At 44.0% G+C, this 23,407-nt stretch overlaps 2 protein-coding genes across 2 annotated transcripts; one reads left to right on the top strand and one right to left on the bottom strand.

Annotated features, from left to right (window-relative positions):
* The first annotated feature begins 1,373 nt into the window (after positions 1-1,373).
* LOC306698164 (ELKS/Rab6-interacting/CAST family member 1-like) lies at positions 1,374-18,263 on the top strand. Its single transcript, XM_079162363.1, has 20 exons — positions 1,374-1,498; positions 2,650-3,416; positions 3,550-3,738; positions 6,311-6,602; positions 7,316-7,443; positions 7,567-7,641; positions 7,742-7,897; positions 8,050-8,217; positions 8,426-8,593; positions 8,710-8,847; positions 8,989-9,129; positions 9,377-9,517; positions 9,667-9,860; positions 11,142-11,277; positions 11,416-11,547; positions 12,479-12,639; positions 12,913-13,060; positions 13,823-13,918; positions 14,874-15,059; positions 15,388-18,263. Exons 2-20 carry the CDS (start codon positions 2,871-2,873, stop codon positions 15,523-15,525), a joined length of 3,333 nt encoding a protein of 1,110 aa, XP_079018489.1. The 5' UTR covers positions 1,374-1,498; positions 2,650-2,870; the 3' UTR covers positions 15,526-18,263.
* An 820-nt stretch (positions 18,264-19,083) lies between these two features.
* On the bottom strand, positions 19,084-21,612 carry LOC306698053 (F-box/LRR-repeat protein 14-like). The gene has a single exon (XM_079162206.1). It carries the CDS (start codon positions 21,067-21,069, stop codon positions 19,858-19,860), a length of 1,212 nt encoding a protein of 403 aa, XP_079018332.1. The 5' UTR covers positions 21,070-21,612; the 3' UTR covers positions 19,084-19,857.
* Positions 21,613-23,407: the final 1,795 nt, after the last annotated feature.

The raw sequence follows: 23,407 nt of genomic DNA, 5'->3' as shown, positions 1-23,407 counted from the left end.
ATCGTATAAAAAAACACTGATTCTGCATTTCATGATACATTGCATATTCACAATTATTTAATATGAATTAATTAAAATCCTTTTGGGATGTGTTCATGTAAGATATCAAACTGCCCACCACAAAATATTTTCAACATTGTTAATTGTAATTGTTAATTGTTATTTTGAATATAAAGACCCTTTTTTATCATTCACAAATGCCTTGTTTACTGAAATAAAACCATTTACTTCCAGCAACATAATACAATTAAATGTTATGATATCATTTGAAAATGACACCAATCTTTTCTTTTCTTTTTTTTTTCAATCTATTATGTTTTATTTTATTGTATTTATTTACTATGCTCCTTCCATTTATACAGTTTAACACTTCTGCTGTGAAAATTAGAAAACAGAAACTTATTTTAATAAATAAAGTTTTTGACAAAACGTATTACTTTGTTCACAACATTATTAGCTGAACCCTGTCAATAAATTATAGGAATATTAAAACACAGACCAGGATGTTTGTATGCCTAGAAGTCAGCTGCTCTTGTTCAATTTTCTTTCAGATTACAATTAACTGGGGAAAAACAAGACATTTTATTATGTCATGATGAATGGCTAATATACTACCTAAGCATACTGTTATATATACATATTACTCAAACGTGTTTATTGATTTTTGTTGGGAAAAACAATCAGACAGACCATCATGTTTTTTTGTAGCAACCATTTCGGAAATACAATTTTCCTACAAGTAAGCACTGCCCCCTGTTGGTATTTGTTGACCAAACATGCCATATGTATCTCTTTTTATGTGATTTCACACAAATGAAACGCTCACTGCTGTGCACAATGTCTAATTAATATTGTATTGTAACAATTGTAACAATTATTCTGTCTGTATTTATAATATTTCAGTTATTGTGGATATTTTACTTTTTTACTTATTTAATATTCTTTATTGTTTTATTACTTATTTACTTATTTATAATAATTGTTTTGATCTTGTTTTTATGTCTCTTGTTTGCACTATCCACTATGCTGCTGTAATCCTGTAAATGTCCCCACTGCGGGACTAATAAAAGATTATATTATCTTATTTTTAATATCAGATATAGATATTCTTAATAGTGGTAAACTACATTTATATCGCTGCCTGTTTACTGAATTAAAACACTAGAGTTGTCTCATCACATCCATGCAGAGCTATATATCGACAGGTCTGCTCTCTGCTGCTCTCCACGTTCACCCACCATGAACCTCGTGACCGCGCCTTTAAAATTCAAGCGTGGCGAGGGGAGACGGTCGTGAACGCGCACTGAAGGCTTGACGTCACTGAGGCGCCCTGGCTCTCCAGAGCCGCTCGTACTGCTGCTGGCAAAGAAGATGGGAAAATCAGATAGACATCAATCGAGTGATTAACATTAGAATGACGGGTTTGTTCTGCCGCTTTTCTGACTGACTGAGGATTCAGCATTGACACCGATTTGAGCTCCACCAGACCACGAGAGAGGTAGTTTGTTTGGGGAGGTTTTCATCACGGGCTATTGTGTTAGCGAGGAACAAATAGAGGTCCTGGTTGACCACATAGATCGGATGGACTAGCCTATGTGACGGGCAAGCTAACGATAAACGTATGTGCATTTCATATTCCATCTATTTCCGTCGTACTAACGAGACTCGCAGCTCGGTATGACAAGATATGATTGAAGAAAATCGCAGCTTAAAACGAAAAGCCGTTCCGTTAAGTTTGAGTAAAACACGGTGTGATGTGGGTGTAGACCTGTACCGTGTCGGTACGATTGTGCTAAATGCTTTAATTTAATCCAGCGTGTCACACATGTTACACTACATCTAATCACGTCAGGTAGCTAGCCATGTATTTGACGGACTATTGTTTCTATTTGCATTTAGTTTTACGAGCAGGAAGATATTTTTTCCCCTCACAATTTCCACCATGGACAATCCCCTGTTCCCTCCCTTGCTAACGGTAGTTTTAATCCATAGCGTCAGCACATACGGAAAAATAAACCGTTGGAGCGTCGAGATGTATTCCGCGGTCAACATACATATGAACTAATTGTACGTGTCAAGCAAACGACAAGGATTGAAGGGATAACTCGTAGTTGAAGGTATACATGTCAGCCTGTACTGTTAGCCGGTATGTTAAGGTAACGTTAGCTGCTACAAGGCCACGCAGACGTTACTCTGTTACACTGTGGAGGAGATTCAGTGAAAAACTAAATATGAAACGGACCATAAACTAGAATAATCAGATACTCTTCCGTACGCAAAGTCTCCTGAAGTCTCGTAATGTTATATATTACCAGCTGTTGGACTCAAATTGTCCGCCAAGGCTGACGGACTGTGATATAATAGCGATATAGCATTCAACTTAAATCGGTGGCTCCAAACACACATCTGCACACATCTGTACACATCTCCATACATGTAGATTTGGATAGAGACCCCTCTAAGGACTCCCAGAGAGGGTCATAGACTGGGTGTTAGAATATAGGGTGCCTTTGATGCTGACTCAGCTGGCGTTGATACTACTTTGTCAAATTTACAAACATTTGGTTGTCCTATTAACTTATAACGGATGCTTTTATGTATGCTATATCGCCAGGAAATTTATAGGGAACAACTGTGTTTTCTTTTCAGATCGGTGTATAATTAAGAGGAAAGTCTGTCGGCGTCGTCTGTCCCTGAAAGTGGAGCGCATCGGACCCCTACGTTATCATGAACATTGTGCCCACCGTCTCCAGTTGAAGCAGGACCACCACCGCATAGTCACACAGCAACACATTTACCAAGAATATATACAGATACTCGAAGTCACACTTCAGTTTTGCGGTCGGCTCCATTCTTCTATTTAGCAGAAGATGTACGGTAGTGCCCGCTCTGTTGGCAGAGGGGATGCCAACCATAGTGGAGGTAGAGATGGAGGCGGAGCCGGCACTCAGGGATCAGGCCGTTCCCCTCGCCTCCCCCGCTCTCCTCGAATGGGACACCGTCGCACCAACAGCACCGGAGGCAACGGAGGAGGTCCTGGCGGAGGAGGAGGCAAAACACTTTCCATGGAGAACATCCAGTCCCTCAACGCGGCGTACGCCACCTCGGGACCAATGTACCTGAGTGACAATGAGGTTGCCATGGCAGGCGACCACATTCCCAAAAGTGGTGGGACGATGACGACCATGGGGCGACAGAGGGTGACGTACGGGTCAAGGAGCAGTGGCAGTGGAGTTGTGGCCGCTAGCACCCCCAACATCTCCACCTCAGTGCCTGGCAATTCTGTGCTGCAAGCAGTCATGATGGCAGGCGATGCTCTAGCTTTTGGGGACCACCACATGGCCTCCACTGTGCCCCACTCTCTCAGGCAGGCCAGAGATAACACCATCCTGGACCTGCAGGCCCAACTGAAAGAGGTATTTAGCAGTTTTCTTTTCTCTCCATATTTGCAGATGTTCTCAATCAAGGATTTGAAAGAGGTTGACTCGCTAGGTTCAACGGACCACATGTACAGTATTTATGTGGCATTTCTTTACCCCGCCGTGTCAGATTCTGCGTGAGAATGAGATGCTGCGGCGAGAGGTGGAAGTTAAGGAGAGCAAGCTCAGCTCCTCCATGAATTCTATCAAGACCTTCTGGAGCCCAGAGTTAAAAAAGGAGCGAGCTCTCAGGAAAGATGAGGTTTCCAAGATCACTGTCTGGAAGGAGCAATACCGTGTGATTCAAGATGAAGCACAGGTGAGTGGTCCCTTCTATTTATTTAAATAGATAGAATAGATGTTTTTCCTAAAAATTCCAATTTCTGATATCATCAAGTCATTATTATTATTATCAATCTAAATGGAGTCATCAACCAGTTCAGCTCAGGTGTGTGTGTGTGTGTGTGTGTGTGTGTGTGTGTGTGTGTGTGTGTGTGTGTGTGTGTGTGTGTGTGTGTGTGTGTGTGTGTGTGTGTGTGTGTGTGTGTGTGTGTGTGTGTGTGTGTGTGTGTGTGTGTGTGTGTGTGTGCTAGAGGCAGGTTTCTAACATCTAGTTAATCCTCTTATATGCAGTTATATGCTCGTGCTTAATACATGAAAGAGGCCGTAAGTCTAATGGCTGCGTTAGCATTTCTATACATTTAGAGAACTTACTGGATGTGGTGAACAGGATGAAAATGTGGAGAAAGAGCAAATTTAAAATTATGTATAGTCGTTAAACCACTGCAGAAAATAAGAAACCAACTTCAGAATATTGTCACGGGTAGCAGTAATAAACGAGCTGTTGTAAATAGCACTTTTGATTTAGTATTTTGATTGTGTGGCGTTCAAGAACATTTAGTTATTATTGTTCTCTTTTGATTTATCGTAGGTTTTGGGCACATGTTAAGTAGTACCTTTTAGTTGAAATGATCAAAAACCAGATAAATATGCCACTTGTTTTTCTTGTTGAATCTAAAGAACGGAGACTCTGGCTTTGCAAAATATAAGCTCCTTGTCCAGCAGTCTGTGTCCGCCTGCTCACATGTACACTATGTGCACACATGTTTAATAACAATACGTAATTAGATATAGACACAGTCTATTTTTGAACCCTGCAGTCTGTTTTGGGAGTTGTGCAAATTAAGTCTCATTATTGAAGAGAAACCATCTTTGTTTCTCTGTGATTCTTAATGACTGGGCAGATGTGTATAATTTGCTGTTTTCACTCCTGCTGAGTCACAGAGTCACACTGTGGACTAATTCCCAGTAATGCCTGAGTAGCGCAGGACTAATCAGTGGGTCCTGTAATTTAAAGATGTCTGCTTTCATATGTCAGCCTCCACCTCCCACACTGGCACACATGCAACGGAAAGCACACACACACGCACTCGAAAGGCATTTGGCTAATTACAGCTTCAGTTTAGCTGCATGCGCTCATTGATTGTAGGTCCAACTGTCCGTGGATAGTTCTGCTATTATATGTTTGTGTGTCATTTCTAATTGTGTGCTCGCTATGCTGATATGTGTGCTGGTCCCGGCTTTTCCAACATCCCTACTACAAAGCATTTATGGCCCTCATTCTCTGATGAGTGACTGCTATTATCTAGTCTATAATAGTGAGAGATGACTGTCTTTCTCTTGTCTCTCGCCTAATAATCATCCGCTTTGTCTCGCTAAATACTCTTTGGCACATGGTTACATTTCAAATTTATGTTGTTATACAGTAGTACAAATGATGGGGAGCAGATAAGAGGGGGAGAATCACAAAAAGTATGTATCTCACACTGAGCACCTTTTAACAGTTTGACTTGTATTCAATTTGCCTCGTGCTTTGGATGATCTGTAGCAGAGGTGTGGCTCTCTGTGCACTGTGTCCTTACGAGTCATGACTTACGTGTTTGGATCACTTTTGTTGGTGCTTCACATCTCCTACTCTTTGTGCCCTCTCAAACACCGGGCTGTTATCTCTCCTCAGGCAGAGAGAGTGAGAATATGGGACCCGAGGAAGGGAGAAGGTGTATGTGTGTGTTTCCGTGCTTGTCCGTGCATGCTTCCGCCTGTGTGCGTGTGTGCGTGTGTGTGTGTGTGTGTGTGTCTGTGTGTGTGTGTGTGTGTGTGTGTGTGATTGGAGCGGTGCAGTCACAGCAGTGAGTCAGCCTTAGTCACGGGGTAGAGAGGGTGATGGAAAGGGAGGGTTAGGAGAGGTGAGAGTATTGGAGGGAAGAGATGGGCGAGAAGCAGGGTAGATGAGGTGTGTGAGGAGGAGAATAGTGAGTGCCGGTGGAGGGAGAAGGAGAGAATGACAAAGGGAGGGGGGGCCGGGGCCGGGGCCGGGGGGGGGGGGGGGGAGGGAGGAGGAGGAGGAGGAGGAGGAGAGAAACGAAGGCAGATACTGACTTCTCTCTTTGTTCTGTCGTCTGAAAACGCTCACAGCTGGTTCAGACCAGAGTGTAACACAGCCTCGTGTCACTGTCTCACAGCAGCTCTGCCAAGTGTCCGTGGCGTCAGATGCCACAAACAATGCAATACTATACTGGGCTGATTGTGTTTCACCACTTGCATTTCTCTGGGCATGAAATGTAACCCTGTCCACAAAGCCCAACTGTTGGGGTTGCGTCTGTCTGGGCACTGCAGAATTTTCAGTCATGATTAGAGGCTGATTTTTAACATGCAGTAACACAATATTCTGCCAGGATCCATTCCCTTAAAGTGGGATTGGAGCAGCCCCTGTGTTATTTAATTAATCAATAAGATTCCTTCACCTAATATACCCTTTTGTGAGTCATTTTGTAATAAAGTCTAACAAACAGATACATGTTAACGGATGCATGTGCACCGTTTGTTTCTAGCATCTCCAGATGACCGTTCAGGCTCTTCAGGATGAGATGAGGATCCAGCGGGACCTGAACCAGCTGCTCCAGCAAGACCCCGCCATCCAAGGCCGGGACCTGGCCCTCGCATCTGAACCCACGGAGGAGAACTACCGGCGACTACACGCAGAGCACGAGAGGCAGGCCAAAGAGCTCTTCCTCCTGAGGAAGACCCTGGAGGAGATGGAGCTAAGGATCGACACACAGAAGCAAACCCTGGGGGCCAGAGACGAGTCTATCAAGAAACTTCTGGAGATGCTGCAGAGCAAAGGTGGGTTTGTGCCTCGGTACAGACGTTTAAAGCCAGTTGATCCTTATAAAGTATCAACACCTCGGCTGAATGTTGAAGCCAATGCAGAACTGTGCTACGAAGCAGTTCTTCTGTTGGCCAATAGATTCCGATTATGGAGCAAAACGGTATTTAAGTTAACAGGAAAAGCAGCAAACTCTTTAAAATACTAAGTCAATATGTTTCTCCACAAACATGTTGTGTCCCAAAAGGTTTTCGTCTCAGGCTATCACTTAAAGCTGAGATGGTTACCGCTTGCTTGATCCCCCTCAGCTCCACCCAAGCTCTCTCACTCGCTGGCCAAAATCGGGTTTCTGCGCTCCATAAACTAACCACGACGCATGCTTTAACTCAAGCATGCTTCTGAGGCTAGGATTATTTCAGGGCGTCATGCAAAAAAACTATGCATGGGTGGTGTCTCCCAAAAGAATTTCATGTCTTGGTTCTCGGTGGCACAAAATATCAGCGATATATCATATTGACAAACCAGGTACAGGAAACTAAGAACCCAAAACCCATTTATTTGATAGATCATTTGTGAATCCTGTGCTCTTAGAGGTCCTTCCCTGCTGAACAGATGAGCTTTAGTTTGAAGCATAACGTCTCAGCTGCTGTGTTGGCCTCTGCAGGTTAACCTTGTGGCTTATGATGCTCAGGTTGGCTGTTAGGAAATAAACGTCTTTCTGCCTTCTCAGGGCAATCTGCCAAGGCATCGGAGGAAGACCAGGAGCGGACCAGGAGACTGGCTGATGCAGAGATGCACAGGCATCACCTTGAGAGTTTACTGGACCAGAGAGACAGAGAGATTAATGCACTAAGAGAGGTAATCATATTACATTGAATTGGTCTAGTTATGTTGTTTTCTCTCATGTATGCTCCGATATGAAACTGCGCATAGATGTTTTACACATACGTGCAACATGTTCTCCTTCATCTGACCCAAAAGGAGCTGCACCGTCGATACGAGGGAACCCCTGAGTCCACGAAAACTAAGGCTCTACAGACCGTCATCGACATGAAGGTGAGGATTTAAAAAGAGAAGTATATACGAGTATGTTTTGTGTTACGTTTGGTCACACGTGTTCGATCTATGCGTGTGAACTCCTCTCCATCAACCCCAGGATGCAAAAATCAATTCAATGGAGCGGGGCCTGAGAGACATGGAGGAGGAGCTGCTCATGATGAAATCCAATGGGCTTCTGAGCTGTGAGGAGCGGCAGGAGGAGATGAAGCAGATGGAGGTCTATCGCAGCCACATGAAATTCATGAAGAACAAGGTCTGGGAGATGTAGTTCAGTTTGACTGAACTGTTGTAGTAAAGCAGGACTAAGACTTCTCATGATTAGATGCTTTTCCTCCATCTTCAAAGTTTAATTTCCATCCATCCCTCCCTCTTTCTTTCCCCCATGGCCATCTATCTTTTTCTCAGATAGAGCAGGTGAAGCAGGACCTTTCCCGGAAGGACACCGAGCTGCTTGGTTTGCAGACCAAGCTGGAGACGCTCACCAACCAGTTCTCAGACAGCAAGCAGCACATTGAAGTCCTCAAGGAGTCCCTCACTGCCAAGGAGCAGCGAGCTGCCATCTTACAGACAGAGGTACAGCAGATGCATTTCTATACACTCGTGCCCAGCTGACTTTGGAATAGGTGTAAAACAAGAGCGAAAAGACTTGTTCCTCCTACTTCTGACTGATAATACTACAAACACAAGCGCAGAAGTTCCCATACGTTTTACTGTTTTCTTTGGTTTTGTGAGCATGGCACAGTTCTGGTCGGTGAACTCTTGTCCACCTTTCCCTGACCAGGTGGACGCCTTGCGCCTGCGCTTAGAAGAGAAGGAGTCAACTCTGAATAAGAAGAGCAAGCAGATACAAGAAATGTCAGAAGAGAAGGGCACACTCAACGGGGAGATCCACGACCTCAAGGACATGCTGGACGTCAAGGAGCGCAAAGTTAATGTGCTTCAGAAGAAGGTGATTTGACCTAAGAGCCGTTTCAAAGAGCTGGTGTTTGTCTGAAACGACCGCATGCGTTCATGATGCTACGATGCGTGTCCTGTGGCCGATGGTTGCTTGTGTTTGCTCTGCAGATTGAGAACCTGCAGGAGCAGCTGAGGGACAAGGAGAAGCAGATGAGCAGTCTGAAGGAGAGAGTGAAGTCTTTGCAGACAGACACCTCCAACACTGACACTGCTCTCACCACACTGGAGGAGTCTCTTGCAGAAAAGGTGAGTTTATGTCTGCACACACCAAGTTACTTCTCGCCACAAATCGCGTGTATGTTCATTTGTAGCGGCGCGTGTGCATGTTGATTGGTTATGTCCGCGAAGGCAGCACGTGTGAGCATCGTTTTCTTCGCCTCCTGCTAGGAGCGCATTATCGAGCGTCTAAAAGAGCAGCGAGACAGAGACGACCGGGAGAAGACGGAGGAGATTGACAGTAACAAGAAGGAACTGAAGGAGTTGAAGGAGAAACTGAGCCTACTGCAGGGAGACCTGTCAGACAGAGAGGTGAGAAACGGAGGGAGGAACACAAGCTCAGGCACTTGTTTACTGTGTTTCTATTAATACAGAGAAACGTTACTGCCACCTTTTTTCTTACTTACTTTGCTATGAGTCATGGATCCCTGTATTAGATCCAATGTGTTTTCAGTCTCCTCAGTCCCATGCTCTTAGAGTTTGATCAGCCAGAGAAGGTTCATCTATGCTCCTGTTTTTGTGTGGGTGTGTGTGTGTGTGTGTGTGTTTGTTTGTGCAGACGTCTTTGTTGGACCTGAAGGAGCATGCATCATCCCTGGCCTCCTCTGGCTTGAAGAAGGACTCCAAACTCAAGAGTATGGAGATCGCCTTCGAGCAAAAGAGGGAGGAGTGCCTCAAAGTGGAGAATCAGCTTAAGAGGGTGAGATCCTGAAATAAAGAAATCAGGCAGTCATGGCGCTACTAAAGTTTTTCTTTATACGATTGCGATATAGTCTGTAATCTAACCCCTACCTGCGGAAACTGTAGTGAATACAACAGCTTTTGACTGGCATCCCGTCCTTTTGTCAGGCTCAAAACGCAGCCCTGGAAGCTCAGGCCAACACTGAGGTGGCCGAGCGCATTAAGAACCTCGAACAGGAAGTGGCCCGCCACAAAGAGGATTCTGGGAAGGCCCAGGCTGAGGTGGACCGCCTGCTGGAGATCCTTCGGGAAATGGAGAACGAGAAGAATGACAAGGACAAAAAGATCAATGAGCTGGAGAGGTGGGTGGAAACGCGCACATTTCAGTTACTCTCACAAATCTTTTCTTTTGTAAGGATGACTGTTCAAGTAGGTAAACTCGAGAGACGTTGACTCTGCACCATGTGTTCAAGCTTTGCCCGTGTCACCAAACAGTGGTTAAGGATTATGTGCAGCTGGGTTTTTTGGTTGTTAGTCCAGGAATAAGTCATAAATGTTCACAGTGTACAGATTTATTTTGTGTGACTTTGTTACAGACGTTTTGAATGATTGAGTCTTTTGTGTGCTGTTTGTTGTGGTGTGAAGCAGCTACATTGTGCGTTCTGCTCTCTGCTTTCCTCCCTGCTGGCTTGGACTCATGACTGATGCAAATTTCCCTTCAATGACATCATGTCACTCTGGAGACTCGGCACATTAAATGGCGTATTTTGATTGTAATTTGGCCATTTGCCATTTTCGGTTCTTAGCCGTAGTGCTTGTGGGGATGTGGGGAATGTTATTAGCGGACTTGCTATAAAGCTGGTAGGTACAGCTGTTGGCATAGGCAGTCCATCTTTCTGCAATTGTTGTCGATGTGTATGTGGTGAACCATGAGATCTTGTGACACCAGAGTCGCCACATGATCCTATGATGTGTATGAGCACCCCTCCTTTCTCTTTCTCTTCATATTGACTCATCTTCCTGGTCTTTTTTTCTCTTTACTGCTTTCTTGTCTTTACACCGGAAATCTGTCACCCCACCAGTTTGTCCTCCAGGTTAGTATTTGCTCTTTTTTCCTCTCTTCTTCGACCCCGGCATCCTTTTTTCTTTATGTTCTCTTCTCACGTTTCTCTCCACCTCTTACCTCTTCATATGGTGCTGCAAGCAGCTGCCTTGTCTTGACATATTTAACACTTTGTCTTTCCTCTTACATTTTGTTCATGCACATTTTTCCTCTTTCGCCCACTTAATGTATTTCACCCCGACTGTCTAAAATCTTGTCAAAGATATGGTTGTAAATGTTATTTCAGTATTTCAAAAAGGGAGATTTTCATCGGATCACATCTCTTTTTTTCCGCCTTTTGATTTGAAGAGGCATTTTATTTGCTACCTGACACTATTATCTTCCAATTGCCTAAAATCAAGACTGACTTATCAACATTCTAATTTGGTGCATATCTGTACTAAACACAACGTATTTGCACTTTTCCCACAACATTTCCATCTCTTTTCCTTTTGAATGATAAATAACCTTTACTTGTAAAGTGGGACCGTAGTCTAACGTGTACATAACATTTCTTCCTCCACATGTTGTGTCAATCCAGGCAGATGAAGGACCAGTCGAAGAAGGTGGCGTCTCTGAAGCACAAGGAGCAGGTGGAGAAGAGTAGGAACGCTCGACTCGTGGATGAGGCCAGGAAGAGAGAGGACAACATGTCTGAGAGCTCCCAGCACGTGAAGGTGTGTGTGTGTGTGTGTGTATGTGGTTCGCTCTTAAGAACCTTTCATTAGAGAAAAATTTCACATTTGCTGGCTCTGGCTTACTAGTTGAGCACCCAACAAGCCACAATGTGACTTCTTTCTACTTCTGTTGCGTAGGACACTCTGCGTCAGAATTCTGAGCGCATCGAGGAGCTGGAGGAGGCGCTGAGAGAGAGCGTTCAGATCACTGCGGAGCGAGAGATGGTGCTGGCACAGGAAGAGTCTGCCAGGTCACTCCAGGAGAAACGGGTACGCAAGTGCTCCTAAACAAACAATATTAATCAATCCAAGGGATCACACATACCGTACATGCATTATCTCTAAGCTCTATATACAAATAAAAGAAACGCCTTCATATACTGAGATTCTTTCTCCCTCATCTCTTTGCTACCATTGTTGGTGTTTCTCATCCTCTCTTCACCTCCCTCGCCTCCTGTGGCCTCCGTCTCTTTCTCAGTTCTTTTATCTTTTGCTTTGTCGTTTTCTCTTGTTGTCTCTCTGCTACACACCGCCTCTCAGAAGCACTCACTCAAACCAATGCATGAGTCCCACCTCGCCCACTTTCAGTGGTCTAAGGTATGAGCCCAGAATGCGTGACCGCCCATCAGGGAGCAACAACACTTACAGGGGTGGACACAATAACGGCAACACCTCTACAATTCACGCAATGACACAACGACCCTGCAATACATGCGTTTGGGAAGTTTGATCATTTTTGGGGAGTTTGATGTTGATGGATTGCATTATTTTGTAAGGTGTTGCTGTTTCCAGCTCGTGTAGTTTTCGTGTTATTTTGTTTACCTGCTGTTTGCTTATGAAACATAGCGACGCTAATTAATGGGTTGGCTCCAACATCAAGTAGCCAATAGAGTTGATCATATGGGAATTCATTATTTTCTCCTTCATTCAGTCCATTGTAATTGAAGCATGTACTGATAACAAACAATGGTACTCTTGTGCCCTTTTTGAATGAATAACGGGTAAATGAAATGTTGTGCTGTAGTTGATCCCTAGTCCTTCCTAAAAGTCCACATGAAGGCTGCTGCCCCTGCCTCTAATTAGAGCACACCAAGTTTATTTTCTTGGAAAAGGCGCTTGGCTTTCACTGATGTATTTAGGTAATCAGTTTAACTCTATTCATGATTGAATCGTGTGTGTGTGTGTGTGTTCGTGTTCCCAGATGGAGGAGCTGCTGGGGGCCATGGAGAAAGTGAAGCAGGAGCTGGAGTCCATGAGGGCAAAGCTGGCCTGCACCCAGCAGTCTCTGGGTGAGAAAGAGGCACACCTCTCAACGCTGCGAGCTGAGCGCAGGAAACACTTGGAGGAGGTGCTGGAGATGAAGTAAGACACACACACACACACACACACACACACACACACACACACACACACACACACACACACACACACACACACACACACACACACACACACACACACACCGTAGGGTGGAGTAGACTCTGGAGTATTGATTGCTGCCTTCATCTCGTAAAATGACATCCTATTCTGGCCTTCCCCAGCTGGCAGGATGATTTTCTGCTATAAATAATAAATGATAATTGAGCTATTTACTTGTGTGGTTAAATGCCGTGTTGTTTCATCGCCACCCAACAGGCAGGAGGCGCTGCTGGCTGCAATCAGCGAGAAGGACGCTAACATTGCCCTGCTGGAGTTGTCCTCCTCTAAGAAGAAGAAGACCCAGGATGAGGTGGCTCTGCTGAAAAGGGAGAAGGACAGATTGGTGCAACAGCTCAAACAGCAGGTGAGGAGGGGGCTGCTGGTATTCATGGCGGGGAACACCTGATTGAAGTGTTCCAATAGTTCAGGGAGCCTCGGCGGGATTGAAAACACATTCATGTTCTTTTCCCGTTTTATCTTTCCTACACTTCTCTCACACAGTGTGTTCACCAGGAGGGAATGAAACGCAGAAATGGAAAGATTGGACACTAGTTTTTTCAGTAACAATAGTTTGCGTAATCATCAGGCACACTTCAGAAGATACCATAAATCATTTCGCTCAATTCCGTACACATACCAGACTTGAGAATGGTTGGGAAGTCAATAGAGGAGACAAACGGTTCCAGAAACATTCAAGTTTATTTGAACAACCGGGGGCATCTATTTGTAGCTTCAAACATGTTTCCTAATGTTTAGAACAATTTAGTTCTGCCGGCTTCTGCTGTGATTTTCGGGACTTCAGGTACATTGATGTTTCACAGTCGGAGAAGCTCAGCTGTTCATATTGAAATGAATGATAAATAGCTCAATTCTGTTTAGCTGCTTCAGTTTCAGGGTGCTGGCTCTCTGTCACACTGTAATGTCTGACTGGGACCCTTGAATAGAAACACCTGTGCTTTTATACCATGAGTCTAAATTGAAAAAAGGGGCCTTTTGTCTAACAGTTGTTGGTATTGCTGGACTCACATGCTCACAAACCTCAGTAACAATGCTTCTGAATGAAATGTAATTATAGGCAATGGCCAGGACTGCTTGTGCATTTATTCGTACCATGTGTAATTTACAGACTCAGAACAGAATGAAACTGATGGCAGACAACTATGAGGATGACCACCTGAAGACCGCTCCTGACCAGACCAATCACAAACCCTCTCCTGATCAGGTAGCTTACCCATCCACCAGTTAGTCACCTTTCCAGTTCACCCTGAACAGCTTCTCTAAAATTGATTTATCAACAGTTTAATGTCTGTTGTAAAGAAGGTTGAACTTTTCTCTCTTTACACACACTAACCAAATGTTCCCTTGTAATGCTGCGGTTGGCTTACCTTGTGGATAACAGGATGATGAGGAGGGTATTTGGGCTTAGCCGACCTTTTGCCCTCCCCCCCCCCTCTCTCTCTCTCTCAGACACTTTGTTCAGAAGGGTGAGCTCGTATGAAAATAAAGCCAGACCTGTCTCACCTTTCCTCATTTTGGCTCTGTGGCATGTTCACTTGTCTTCCATTCATTGTGGTTCTTGTTGATGGTCATCATCGCTTGTTTTGTTTTTTTCGTGAGAGTACATCTTGCCACTCATCCCGTGCCTTACACGCTGCTGTTCATTTACTGCTTCTTAGTGGCTGATGGGTTAGGGTTCAGCGATGCCTGTTTGTGCGTGTGTTTGCATGCACGAGCTAAGAGGATGAGATGTGTTTTTGATCCTGGCTCAGTTTCATTGCCTCAAACTGAAGCATCTTCGCTTTGCATGTCACTGATGATAAGCTCCTCACACTTAGACCCACACGAACAGGCGTTAACGTTTTTTAACCTCCACGTAATCCGTAGTTTTGCAAGACACTTTGCAATAACAATCCATAGAATAATGCACCCTGCTCTGATGTGAGATGGTGACGGCTTTTTATAAGCATGCATGCAGAGGGTGATGTTTTGTTTTCATGCCAGTGGAGTCTTGTGTTTCAGTCTTTCATTATGTTCAATCAATTCAACGAGAGCATAACACTTATGTGTAGTAATATTTTTTCATCCCCTTGTTTCTTCTTCTCTCTCCCCCCCACTGCCTCTCACTCTTGTCCCTTTGGTCCCCCCCCCCCCCCCCCCCCCCCCCCACCCCCCCGCAGATGATACCCCCTCTTCTAGCCCTGTCCCAGAACCGCAGTAAACTCAAGCTCTACATCGCCCACCTGACAGACCTCTGCCACGACCGCGACCCCAGCATCCTCAGCCAGCTCACGCCGCCCTCTCACTACCACCACAGCGACCCCGAAGACTGGGAGGAGGAGCTCCAGAAGATGAGTGTGGAACAGGTAGAGGAGGAACTATCCGTTATTCATATCTACATTGTAATTTGTGACCGCCTATTTGGAACTTTTGGAGAGTAGACAGGACGGGTGTATTGGCGTAAATAAAACGTATACATTTCAAAATCAAGCATTTGGTTTGTTTCTGAATTAATCACAATTTAAATGAATGTAGTCAAAGCTTGATTTGAAAGTGGATGCACGTTAGAGATAATCAGAAAGCTAATTTCTATTTTTCGACATTGCTGATTAAATAACTTGGAACTCTGGAAATGCAGAGTTTTGTTGATTGAAGGTCTGGTAAAATAAACTAATGCATGCTTTTTCTCTCCAGTTGGAGAGAGAGCTGGAGGTGTGTGAGAAGGAGAGCGGAGAGCTGCAGGAGTACGCCAACTCTGTTCTCCAGCAGATCGCAGACTACTGCCCCGATATCCTGGAGCAGGTTGTCAATGCCCTGGAGGAGTCATGCTGACAACTCTGACCTCTGAATCTGTAGCTGAGCCCCTACCTCCACTCAACGAGGCTCCTGGCTGGATGAGAGCAAACTTGGGCCTTGTCTCACCCCGCTGAGCCGTTCTTCTTCGCTCCCCTCTTCCACCCTGGGACATACTTTCACGACTCCTATGTGCTTTCCTGTCTCAAGTGTCTCGCTATAAAATCGAATTAGGGACGTTCACAAAGCCGAAATGTTTTCAAGTATGGCACTTGGAGCAAATATCAGGTTACACACTTGCTGTCTCTTTATTTTAACGACAGCTGTGGCAGATAGCGGAGTCGCAGTGGGAAGGGAAGAACTAAAGTACACACCTAATCACACTATCAGGCATGCGACAGCATACTGGAGGCTCGTGAAAAGTTAACAGCTCGCCCGTAAGCATTTGTGAACTCCCCAGAATTCGATTTTTGCTTGTAGTATACTAAAATACCTGTAAGTCTGGGACAGGTGCGTTGGGAGACAAAGGATATGAGATGAAAGAAGCAAACTTCTGCACAAAGTCTTGGAGTATACTGCCAACCTTCCTCTCCCTAGACGTATTCATTCACAGCAGGAACTGCTAGATCAAGCACAGTTACCTCACCCGCAACTATCTCAGTCTTTTACCCCTTAGGTTCTTCTTGCATATCTTTCAAGTAAAAAGGGGTAAATGTATTCCTCACATGGGGCAGGAAAGCACTTTTTGTCTTGGAGAACTAGGGAGCTGCTACATCTAGAAGGGAGCCGAGAGGAGCTCAGTTCAGTGGGTAAATAACGGAGCCATGTAGATGCTTATTTTGTATTGTAGTCGGTGTTCCCCAACTAGTAGGTTGGACTCGCTAGTTAGAAATACAGCTACCGGTGGCCGAACATCTGAACACTTAGCAAATGCCACATTTTAACCAAATATAAATGCAGCATGCTCTCCAAATGTTTCTCCTCCCGGCTTGGATCTGTGGGTCTGTCATTGTAGCGAGGATTAAGATGTAGGTACGTTTTCCTGTGTCGTCTGTGGCTGGGTCACTGGCATGAGAGGGGGATCTTTGACACGCCTCAAAGGTCAGCTTTCATTTACTTAATGTTCTCGAATACAAATGAGAGAGAGAGAGAGAGAGAGAGAGAGAGGGGAAACAAAAAAAAATACTTTTATTCACTGAGATTCAGTTTTAGATGGTTTTGCACACGACGTCCACTTGTTTATGAGGTATGCAATGTTTCTTTTGAGAACGTTCTAGTGGCCTTGGAGCATGAACAGAGATCAGTACTGGACCTAATGCAGGGATACTTTTTTCCTCTGTTATATTGGTGCTAAGGCATGATGTAAGATCCACTGATCATTCAGTCTCATCCAAAGTTTCTGTAGATGTTACTTAAAGCCCACCTGATCTTTAGTTTGTCGACTGAATCACTGAAGAACACAAGCGACGCTTGTGTTTCTTGTGTTTTTCTGATCACTTACAAATGCAAGTGATGCCTCCCTTTATTGTATTTTTTTAAATCTTCAGGGCTGAGGTTTTTAATTACTAAGTGCATCTACATTTACAGGAAACAAGTCACTTTTCAGCAGATTTTGACTTTTTAGATCGGTTTGTAAATAACGTGATATTTAACACGTACAGTGACTGAATACAGTTAATTAAGTGGAAGGTGTTGTGCATTCTTTTAAAAAAAATATCTGAAAAGTTAAAAGCAGTGCAGTTGTATTTTTTTTGTCTAATTTTGTCTTCAGGACAGTGTGTGTGTGTGTGTGAGTGTGTGTGTGACGGTACTGCCATAACTCGCGGAAAGTCATGTTCTATAGAGATATATATATATATATATATAATACATATATAAAAATGTTTACTGTATGGATATGCATTGAATGTTTGCACAGAATCTTGAGGAGCCAGCTGCTCTGAACTAAATGACCGTTGAGTTAGTGTCTTCAGCAGAAACTGAGGAAAGTGTCAAAAAAATCTTTTGTGTCAAAAATAATGTGTGAACTACAAATGTTTTCAAACCGTGACTGTGTGATGGGAGAGTACTTTTCTTGCATTTATTTCTAATCAGCATTTTTCTTTCAATATATTTTCACCATACGGTGATGTAAATGTGTTATCCTGAGATTCCAGCGTTGTCTTTTCTTCTTACCTGTTACGTCAACCTGTTGTTGTTGTTTTTTTGTTGGTTGATGTCAAAGGCAGATTGTGCCTGATGGATACAAAAAAATAAGATCTCCAACCATCATGGCTCTCCTGCTGTTATAAGAGGAACATTATGTGACATAACTAAACTGCATCTGGGAGTTTTCTGACAAACGTCCTATGTATGGATGGTGGACTAGTGGATGTGTTTTACTGAAAACAAAACACATCCACCGGTTTGTGACGATGTCCGCGGGACGCTTGTGGTACTTTTTGTCTGTCAAAACTAATTTCTCGAGGTCTCAGTTCAACCCCCCCGCCATTCACCACTGGGTTGTTTCATTCCCTTTACTTTGGCCCGTGTGTCCCCGCCCTTGCCTTAATGTCTCGTCATCTCTTTTTATCTTCTTTATTGAGGAACACAGGGCTGATTAGGGGGCATCTGTCACGTTCATGGTATTTGTTTTTTTTTTATTTTGCATTTGTATAAGAAATGTACGGCCTTCTGTCTGTTCGTGTTAAGAATCAAACTGTAAACAGAAAGCAAAACAGACGTCTGTGAGTTATTTGGATTTTGTATGTATGTAAATAAATAAATTATAAGCCTTGGTTTCTTGCAAATTCGTTTTTTTTTTTTAAAAGTCAGACACCATTGTACTGTAAACCCCATCCAAACCTGTGAATATGCTTTAACCGGTTTAAAGGCGACGCCTCCAACTGATTTCACATTTGCAGCTGTTGTCAAGGTGATTTAAAAGGTTAAAGAAAACAGTTAACATCTGGTAGTTTTAGGCTGTATTATTCTAAACCAAATTGTACAATATTTCTCTTCAGTGGAGTTAGTAGTTATAGCCTGGAGTCCCCACACACTCATTGAGAACGTGGATTACATTCAGATTATATACGAGGACCCTGAGATCTTGCTCAAGGGCAGCTACGCAGGGTGGCAATTTGCTAAACGGGGCTTTGAATCCAAGTTCTGGGAAACAGCGGTGCATTATTTCAAGTTGTTTCTAGTGCCAGTTGGATTCAATAGGAACCGACTTAGTTCTCTTAAGTGTAAATACATTTCTCAAACTATCTGAAGTTTAAATGTCTGTTTGGTAAAGATGGATGAGTGGGAATTCCCTTCAGATGCACAAGTTGATTTGGTATTAACTGCTATGAAATGATTAAGATAATACTCATCTTAATCACATACATTCTAGATTTCAAGTAATGGGGATATTAAAAGTAAGAAATCAAAAATTAATTATTCTGATTATCATGGGCAAGTATATAAACTTAGCTGTTAAGACTTGTTTTACAGATGAGACTTTGCAATAAGAACCCTAAACTGCACAAAAATCTACAGTCAGTCATAAATCAAATAGTCAAAATCAAATCAAAAACTGTTACAAATTCTACAAGTAAACACAAAAAACTGAAACATATTTGCCATCTTTATTCATAAATATCACTACTGTATGAATATAAAACAATCTTAAATTACTGCTTTTTTTTTTTAAACAAATACTCTGACACTATCGTAGAAGCTCCTCAGGAGAAAGACCACTGATAAAACAGTGTTAAGGTATTGCATATAGCCTTGGCAGCTGTTAGTTACTACGCCTTACTGTAGTTGTGTGGATGAACCGTTGACAGATACTGGAACATCTGACACATACGTATTTCCTCAGGAATATGAAACACAGCCAACTATACACAGGTAAACAGAGACGGACGGGAGTGATCCACCCACTTCAATTTGAAGTACAATTTTTTCACTCAATACAAAAAAATATTGGTTACACAAGTAAAAAATACATCAGCCAAAAAAAAAAAAACCCACCATTCTATCAAAATTTGACTTTCTGTTAAGAGTTAAAATGCCTAGCTATTATTCTGCAATGAGATTCTTTTTAAATATCTAAATCTCCATTGGTATGCGAGTCACAAAAATATGTAATTTAGTATTCAGCGATAGTAGGCACTCCTGTGTTTAATGGGTGAGGTAGCTAGAGAGTAAGAACTGTACACAGGCTGAGATTAAACGATGCACGTCAGAGGAGCGCGACACTGAAGCCAGAAGTGGAGTATTGCAGGTGGAACAATATCCCAGTGATCGATGCGGAGTCCCTTCTCCTTGTTTTTAGTCACAGTGGAGACAGACAGCCTTCCTCGGGATACACAGTGAAGGGACGTGTACCACACTGGAGAGACTTCACCTCACTCTCTCGCTCTCAGTCATCTGCCACAGTCCCAGGTTCAACACTTTAAGGCACGGGAGCTGTGTTATCCTCTCCAGACCCCTCTTGGTGATCTTCGTACAACCGTACAGATCGATCCCTGTCAGCTGGGTCAGGTGGTCCGCTATCAACTCCAACCCTTTGTCTGTGATCCTCACACACTGTCCAATGTTGAGAGTCTTGAGCTCGTGCATCTGGCGCACCATCCTGTTAATGCCGTCGTCGCTGACATGGCAGGAGCAGAGAGAGAGGGACTTGAGCTGATACAGCCCCTGGGCGATGTACGCCAGGCTCTGGTCTCCAATCTTGTCGCAGAAGGAGACATCGAGTCCAGACAGCCGGAGGGAGCCCATGGCCAGGTGCATGATCCCCGTGTCACTGATGTTGTCACACGACCGCAGGTTCAGGCTGCACAGGTGGGTCATGTGCGACAGGTGGATCATCCCCGCATCCGATATCCCTCCGCAGAAGCTGAGGTTGAGCACTTTGAGCTTGTTTAGGCCCTTGGAGACGTGTTTTAGGGAAAGGTCGGTCAGCTTCTGGCAGTCCTGCAGGGTTAACTTCTCCAGGGACAGGCAGCCCTCCGCCGCGCTGCGGGTCATGCCGGACAGGTGGCCGATGCCCACATCGGACACATGCCTGCAGCTGCGCAGGTTCAGGCTCTTGAGTCTGTGCAAGCCCCAGGCGACAAGCAACAGGCCGGTGTTTGTGATATTGCTGCATCCCCCGAGTTCAAGCACCTCCAGGTTTTTGAGGTACTGGGCAATCCTGCCCAGGCTGGAGTCCGTGATCTGTTTGCAAAGGCTGAGGTTCAGCACCCGCAGGGATGGGATGTCCTGCACAAAGGCATGACCGAGTCCGTTGTCTGTCAGGTTGAAACATCCACACAGGTTAAGGCTTTCGATGTGCGGCATCCCTTGAATTACGTAGCTCAGACTTCGCCTCAGGCTGAGAATCTGAACTTTTTTGATCCCCCTGGTCTGCAGGCTGGGGAACAGAGACGGGTTGGCTCTCCGCAGATGGAGCTTGGCTTCCACCCCCCTCCACACAGACTTGTGGTAGGACGCGTCCCTCCAGGCCGCGCACACTTGGGCTACTCTTCCTTTGTCTTTAACGTCCAGATAACTGAAAATAATGGCCAGGATCTCCGGGAAAAGGCACGATATATGCGTCTCCATTTCGAACATGGCGGCGGGTTGACTGCTTTCAGCCGCAGAGGTTGCTTGTGGGCGACAATAGTGTCGTTGTTAGCTTCGCCGAAACTCTCCTGCCGAAGTTGCTGGCTGGCTCGGCAACGTTAGCTAACGTCAGCTAGCATTCGAACATGCTAACCATAGCCAGTTAGCTTTGCGTGTAACGTAACACAAATCCACCCATGTCGCTGGAGCTAAAGCCTGCTGTTGTAATCAATAAAACAACGGGACACAATGTCCACCAACGCCACGGTTCTTGTATTGACAAGTGGACGCAGATGCAGGAAACTCCGTAATATTTACCTAGCAGGCTATGCTAACGCGGCAGCGCTAACGTTAGCCTACGTCTGCGTAGCGTTAGCTGTCTAAACTTTTTTTTTTAAACGAACAACACCCGCGTCCAAGATGTCCAAAACAACGTATCAGTTCCTCCAACTCATCGCGAACCGTATCCAAGAACTTTTTTGTGCGCAGAAACTTTCATCCACAAAGCTGTTTGCTCAAAGGTAACAGCCAGGCTCCTCTACCCTCTGAGGCATTTCAGCATCCCGGATCCCTACAAATGAATAAAGCAGCTCAGCTCACAGCGAGCTGAGCCACCGGCCAGCGGCTCCTAGTGGAGGGAACACGTATGGTTACTATCACGCTGCTGCCGGCTCCATTACGGTTTATAATAATACAGTAATAGCAATATGTAATGGCTGTATCACAATAGTATCGCGTCCTCCAGCAAAGAGACAATGAGTTAGCACACCATGAAGTACTTTAGTCTGTTTGTTTGTTTTGATCCATGTTATGTTTGTTTGAATGTACTGAAACCAGATGCATCTGCATACGTTAGGTTTTGGCGTTTTAGAGAACATTGTGTTTAGCAATGTGTTCAGCAAACTGTTTTAAAGCATATACAGCCTACATTTGAATACAATCCAAAATGACTTATTTCTACATCAGTTGTGTGATTTTCTACACTCATACATTGACACATTATTTTAAGGTGACAGTTACATTTTCCTAAGTGTTAAAAATATTTACACAAAATGTTAAGTTGACTTGGTTGAAATATGTGATTTATATGCTATTGATTGACACCCATTTGTAGGCCTATGCCCTGGATATAATGTGATTATACTTTGACATGAGACAATAATGACTAAAGTTCTTTCATGGAAAAGATAAGCAACATAAATGTTTTTGTGTAGTCTGTCTCTGGAGAAAACTATGATCTTGATGTTTTGGCATGCCGAAATCAGGAGCTATGTAACCATATTTATTGTTGGAAGCTTCCAGCTTACCACCGGCAACCAGAGAGGCTGTCTCATCCTGCAGATGCAGCCGAAAACAGTCTCTATGAGTCCTTGCACTAAGTACAGTTATAACCTGTCAAATTAGTCGCACATTCACATCGACCCAGAGACAGGTGCATCTGCTCAAGGACTCTGCTGTGTCACCTGCCTTTCTCTTGTGTGCTACTTAGTGTAAATGTCTTTGACCTGGCAGGAAGCCCGGAGTTACTGCAGCGAGGCGTTCACTGACCTGGTCACCTGCGGCTGCTGGGAGGACACACAGCCGGTGCTTTACAATGATTTTTGGTGGTTCGGTGTGTAAAGGACAAGAGAGGACAGGATGTGTCTCAATGTTCACACAAAGCATTTTACTGGTTTACACACTAACAGCAAAAGAGATGAACAAAAGGTGAACACAATAATAAAACAACTGAGCACAATACAATGCATATCCAATACAATAGACCATGTTGACCTGTCACAGTATTTACAGGTGTAAATAATCATGATGGCTGGATTCCGTTTAGCTGCTTCGGTTTCAGGGTCCGGGTATTGTGCATGCTGGCTCACTGACTTACGGAGACACTTAAAAAGAACAAAACCATTAATGTTATTAGTAACACACCTGTTCATAACAAGTCAAAATGTCTGCTGTGAAAAAGGCCTATCTTTACGTCGCTCATACGATATTTGGTATTCTTTATTCACTTATTCTACTTTTGTCTTTCATTGTCAAGTACACATTTATATATGTGTATGCATGTATACTATGTTTGATTACAGTTCACTTGAACATAACTCAGTCTTGTTATGACCTGTTTGCATTGTGTATTTGAATGTGTAAACGTTCATGTGTCCGTGTAGAAGTATAGGAGCAATGAGAAGTTACTTTACTTTAAGTGAATCTGACCTCAGAATCACCTTTGACCCTCAGGGGCACTGCTAGAAGACCTGGTTCCCCTGACAACAGCTCACATGGGGCCCTGGAACAGTAAATACCTACAATTCCTGGCATGTTTTCCTGATTCGCTCAACAACACAAAAGCCTC

This window comes from Pholis gunnellus (assembly GCF_910591455.1).
Source record: "Pholis gunnellus genome assembly, chromosome: 7".
NCBI classification, from domain to species: Eukaryota; Metazoa; Chordata; class Actinopteri; order Perciformes; family Pholidae; genus Pholis; species Pholis gunnellus.
This window is presented reverse-complemented; position numbering and strand designations above follow the sequence as displayed.

Bases quoted from the DNA above. Each gene is read 5' to 3' on its own strand.
- LOC306698164 (XM_079162363.1), top strand. From the start codon at position 2,871: ATGTACGGTAGTGCCCGCTCTGTTGGCAGAGGGGATGCCAACCATAGT. The intron at 8,218-8,425 runs GTACAGCAGATG...TTCCCTGACCAG, and splicing joins CTGCCATCTTACAGACAGAG to GTGGACGCCTTGCGCCTGCG. The intron at 12,640-12,912 runs GTAAGACACACA...GCCACCCAACAG, and splicing joins GAGGAGGTGCTGGAGATGAA to GCAGGAGGCGCTGCTGGCTG.
- LOC306698053 (XM_079162206.1), bottom strand. From the start codon at position 21,069: ATGTTCGAAATGGAGACGCATATATCGTGCCTTTTCCCGGAGATCCTG.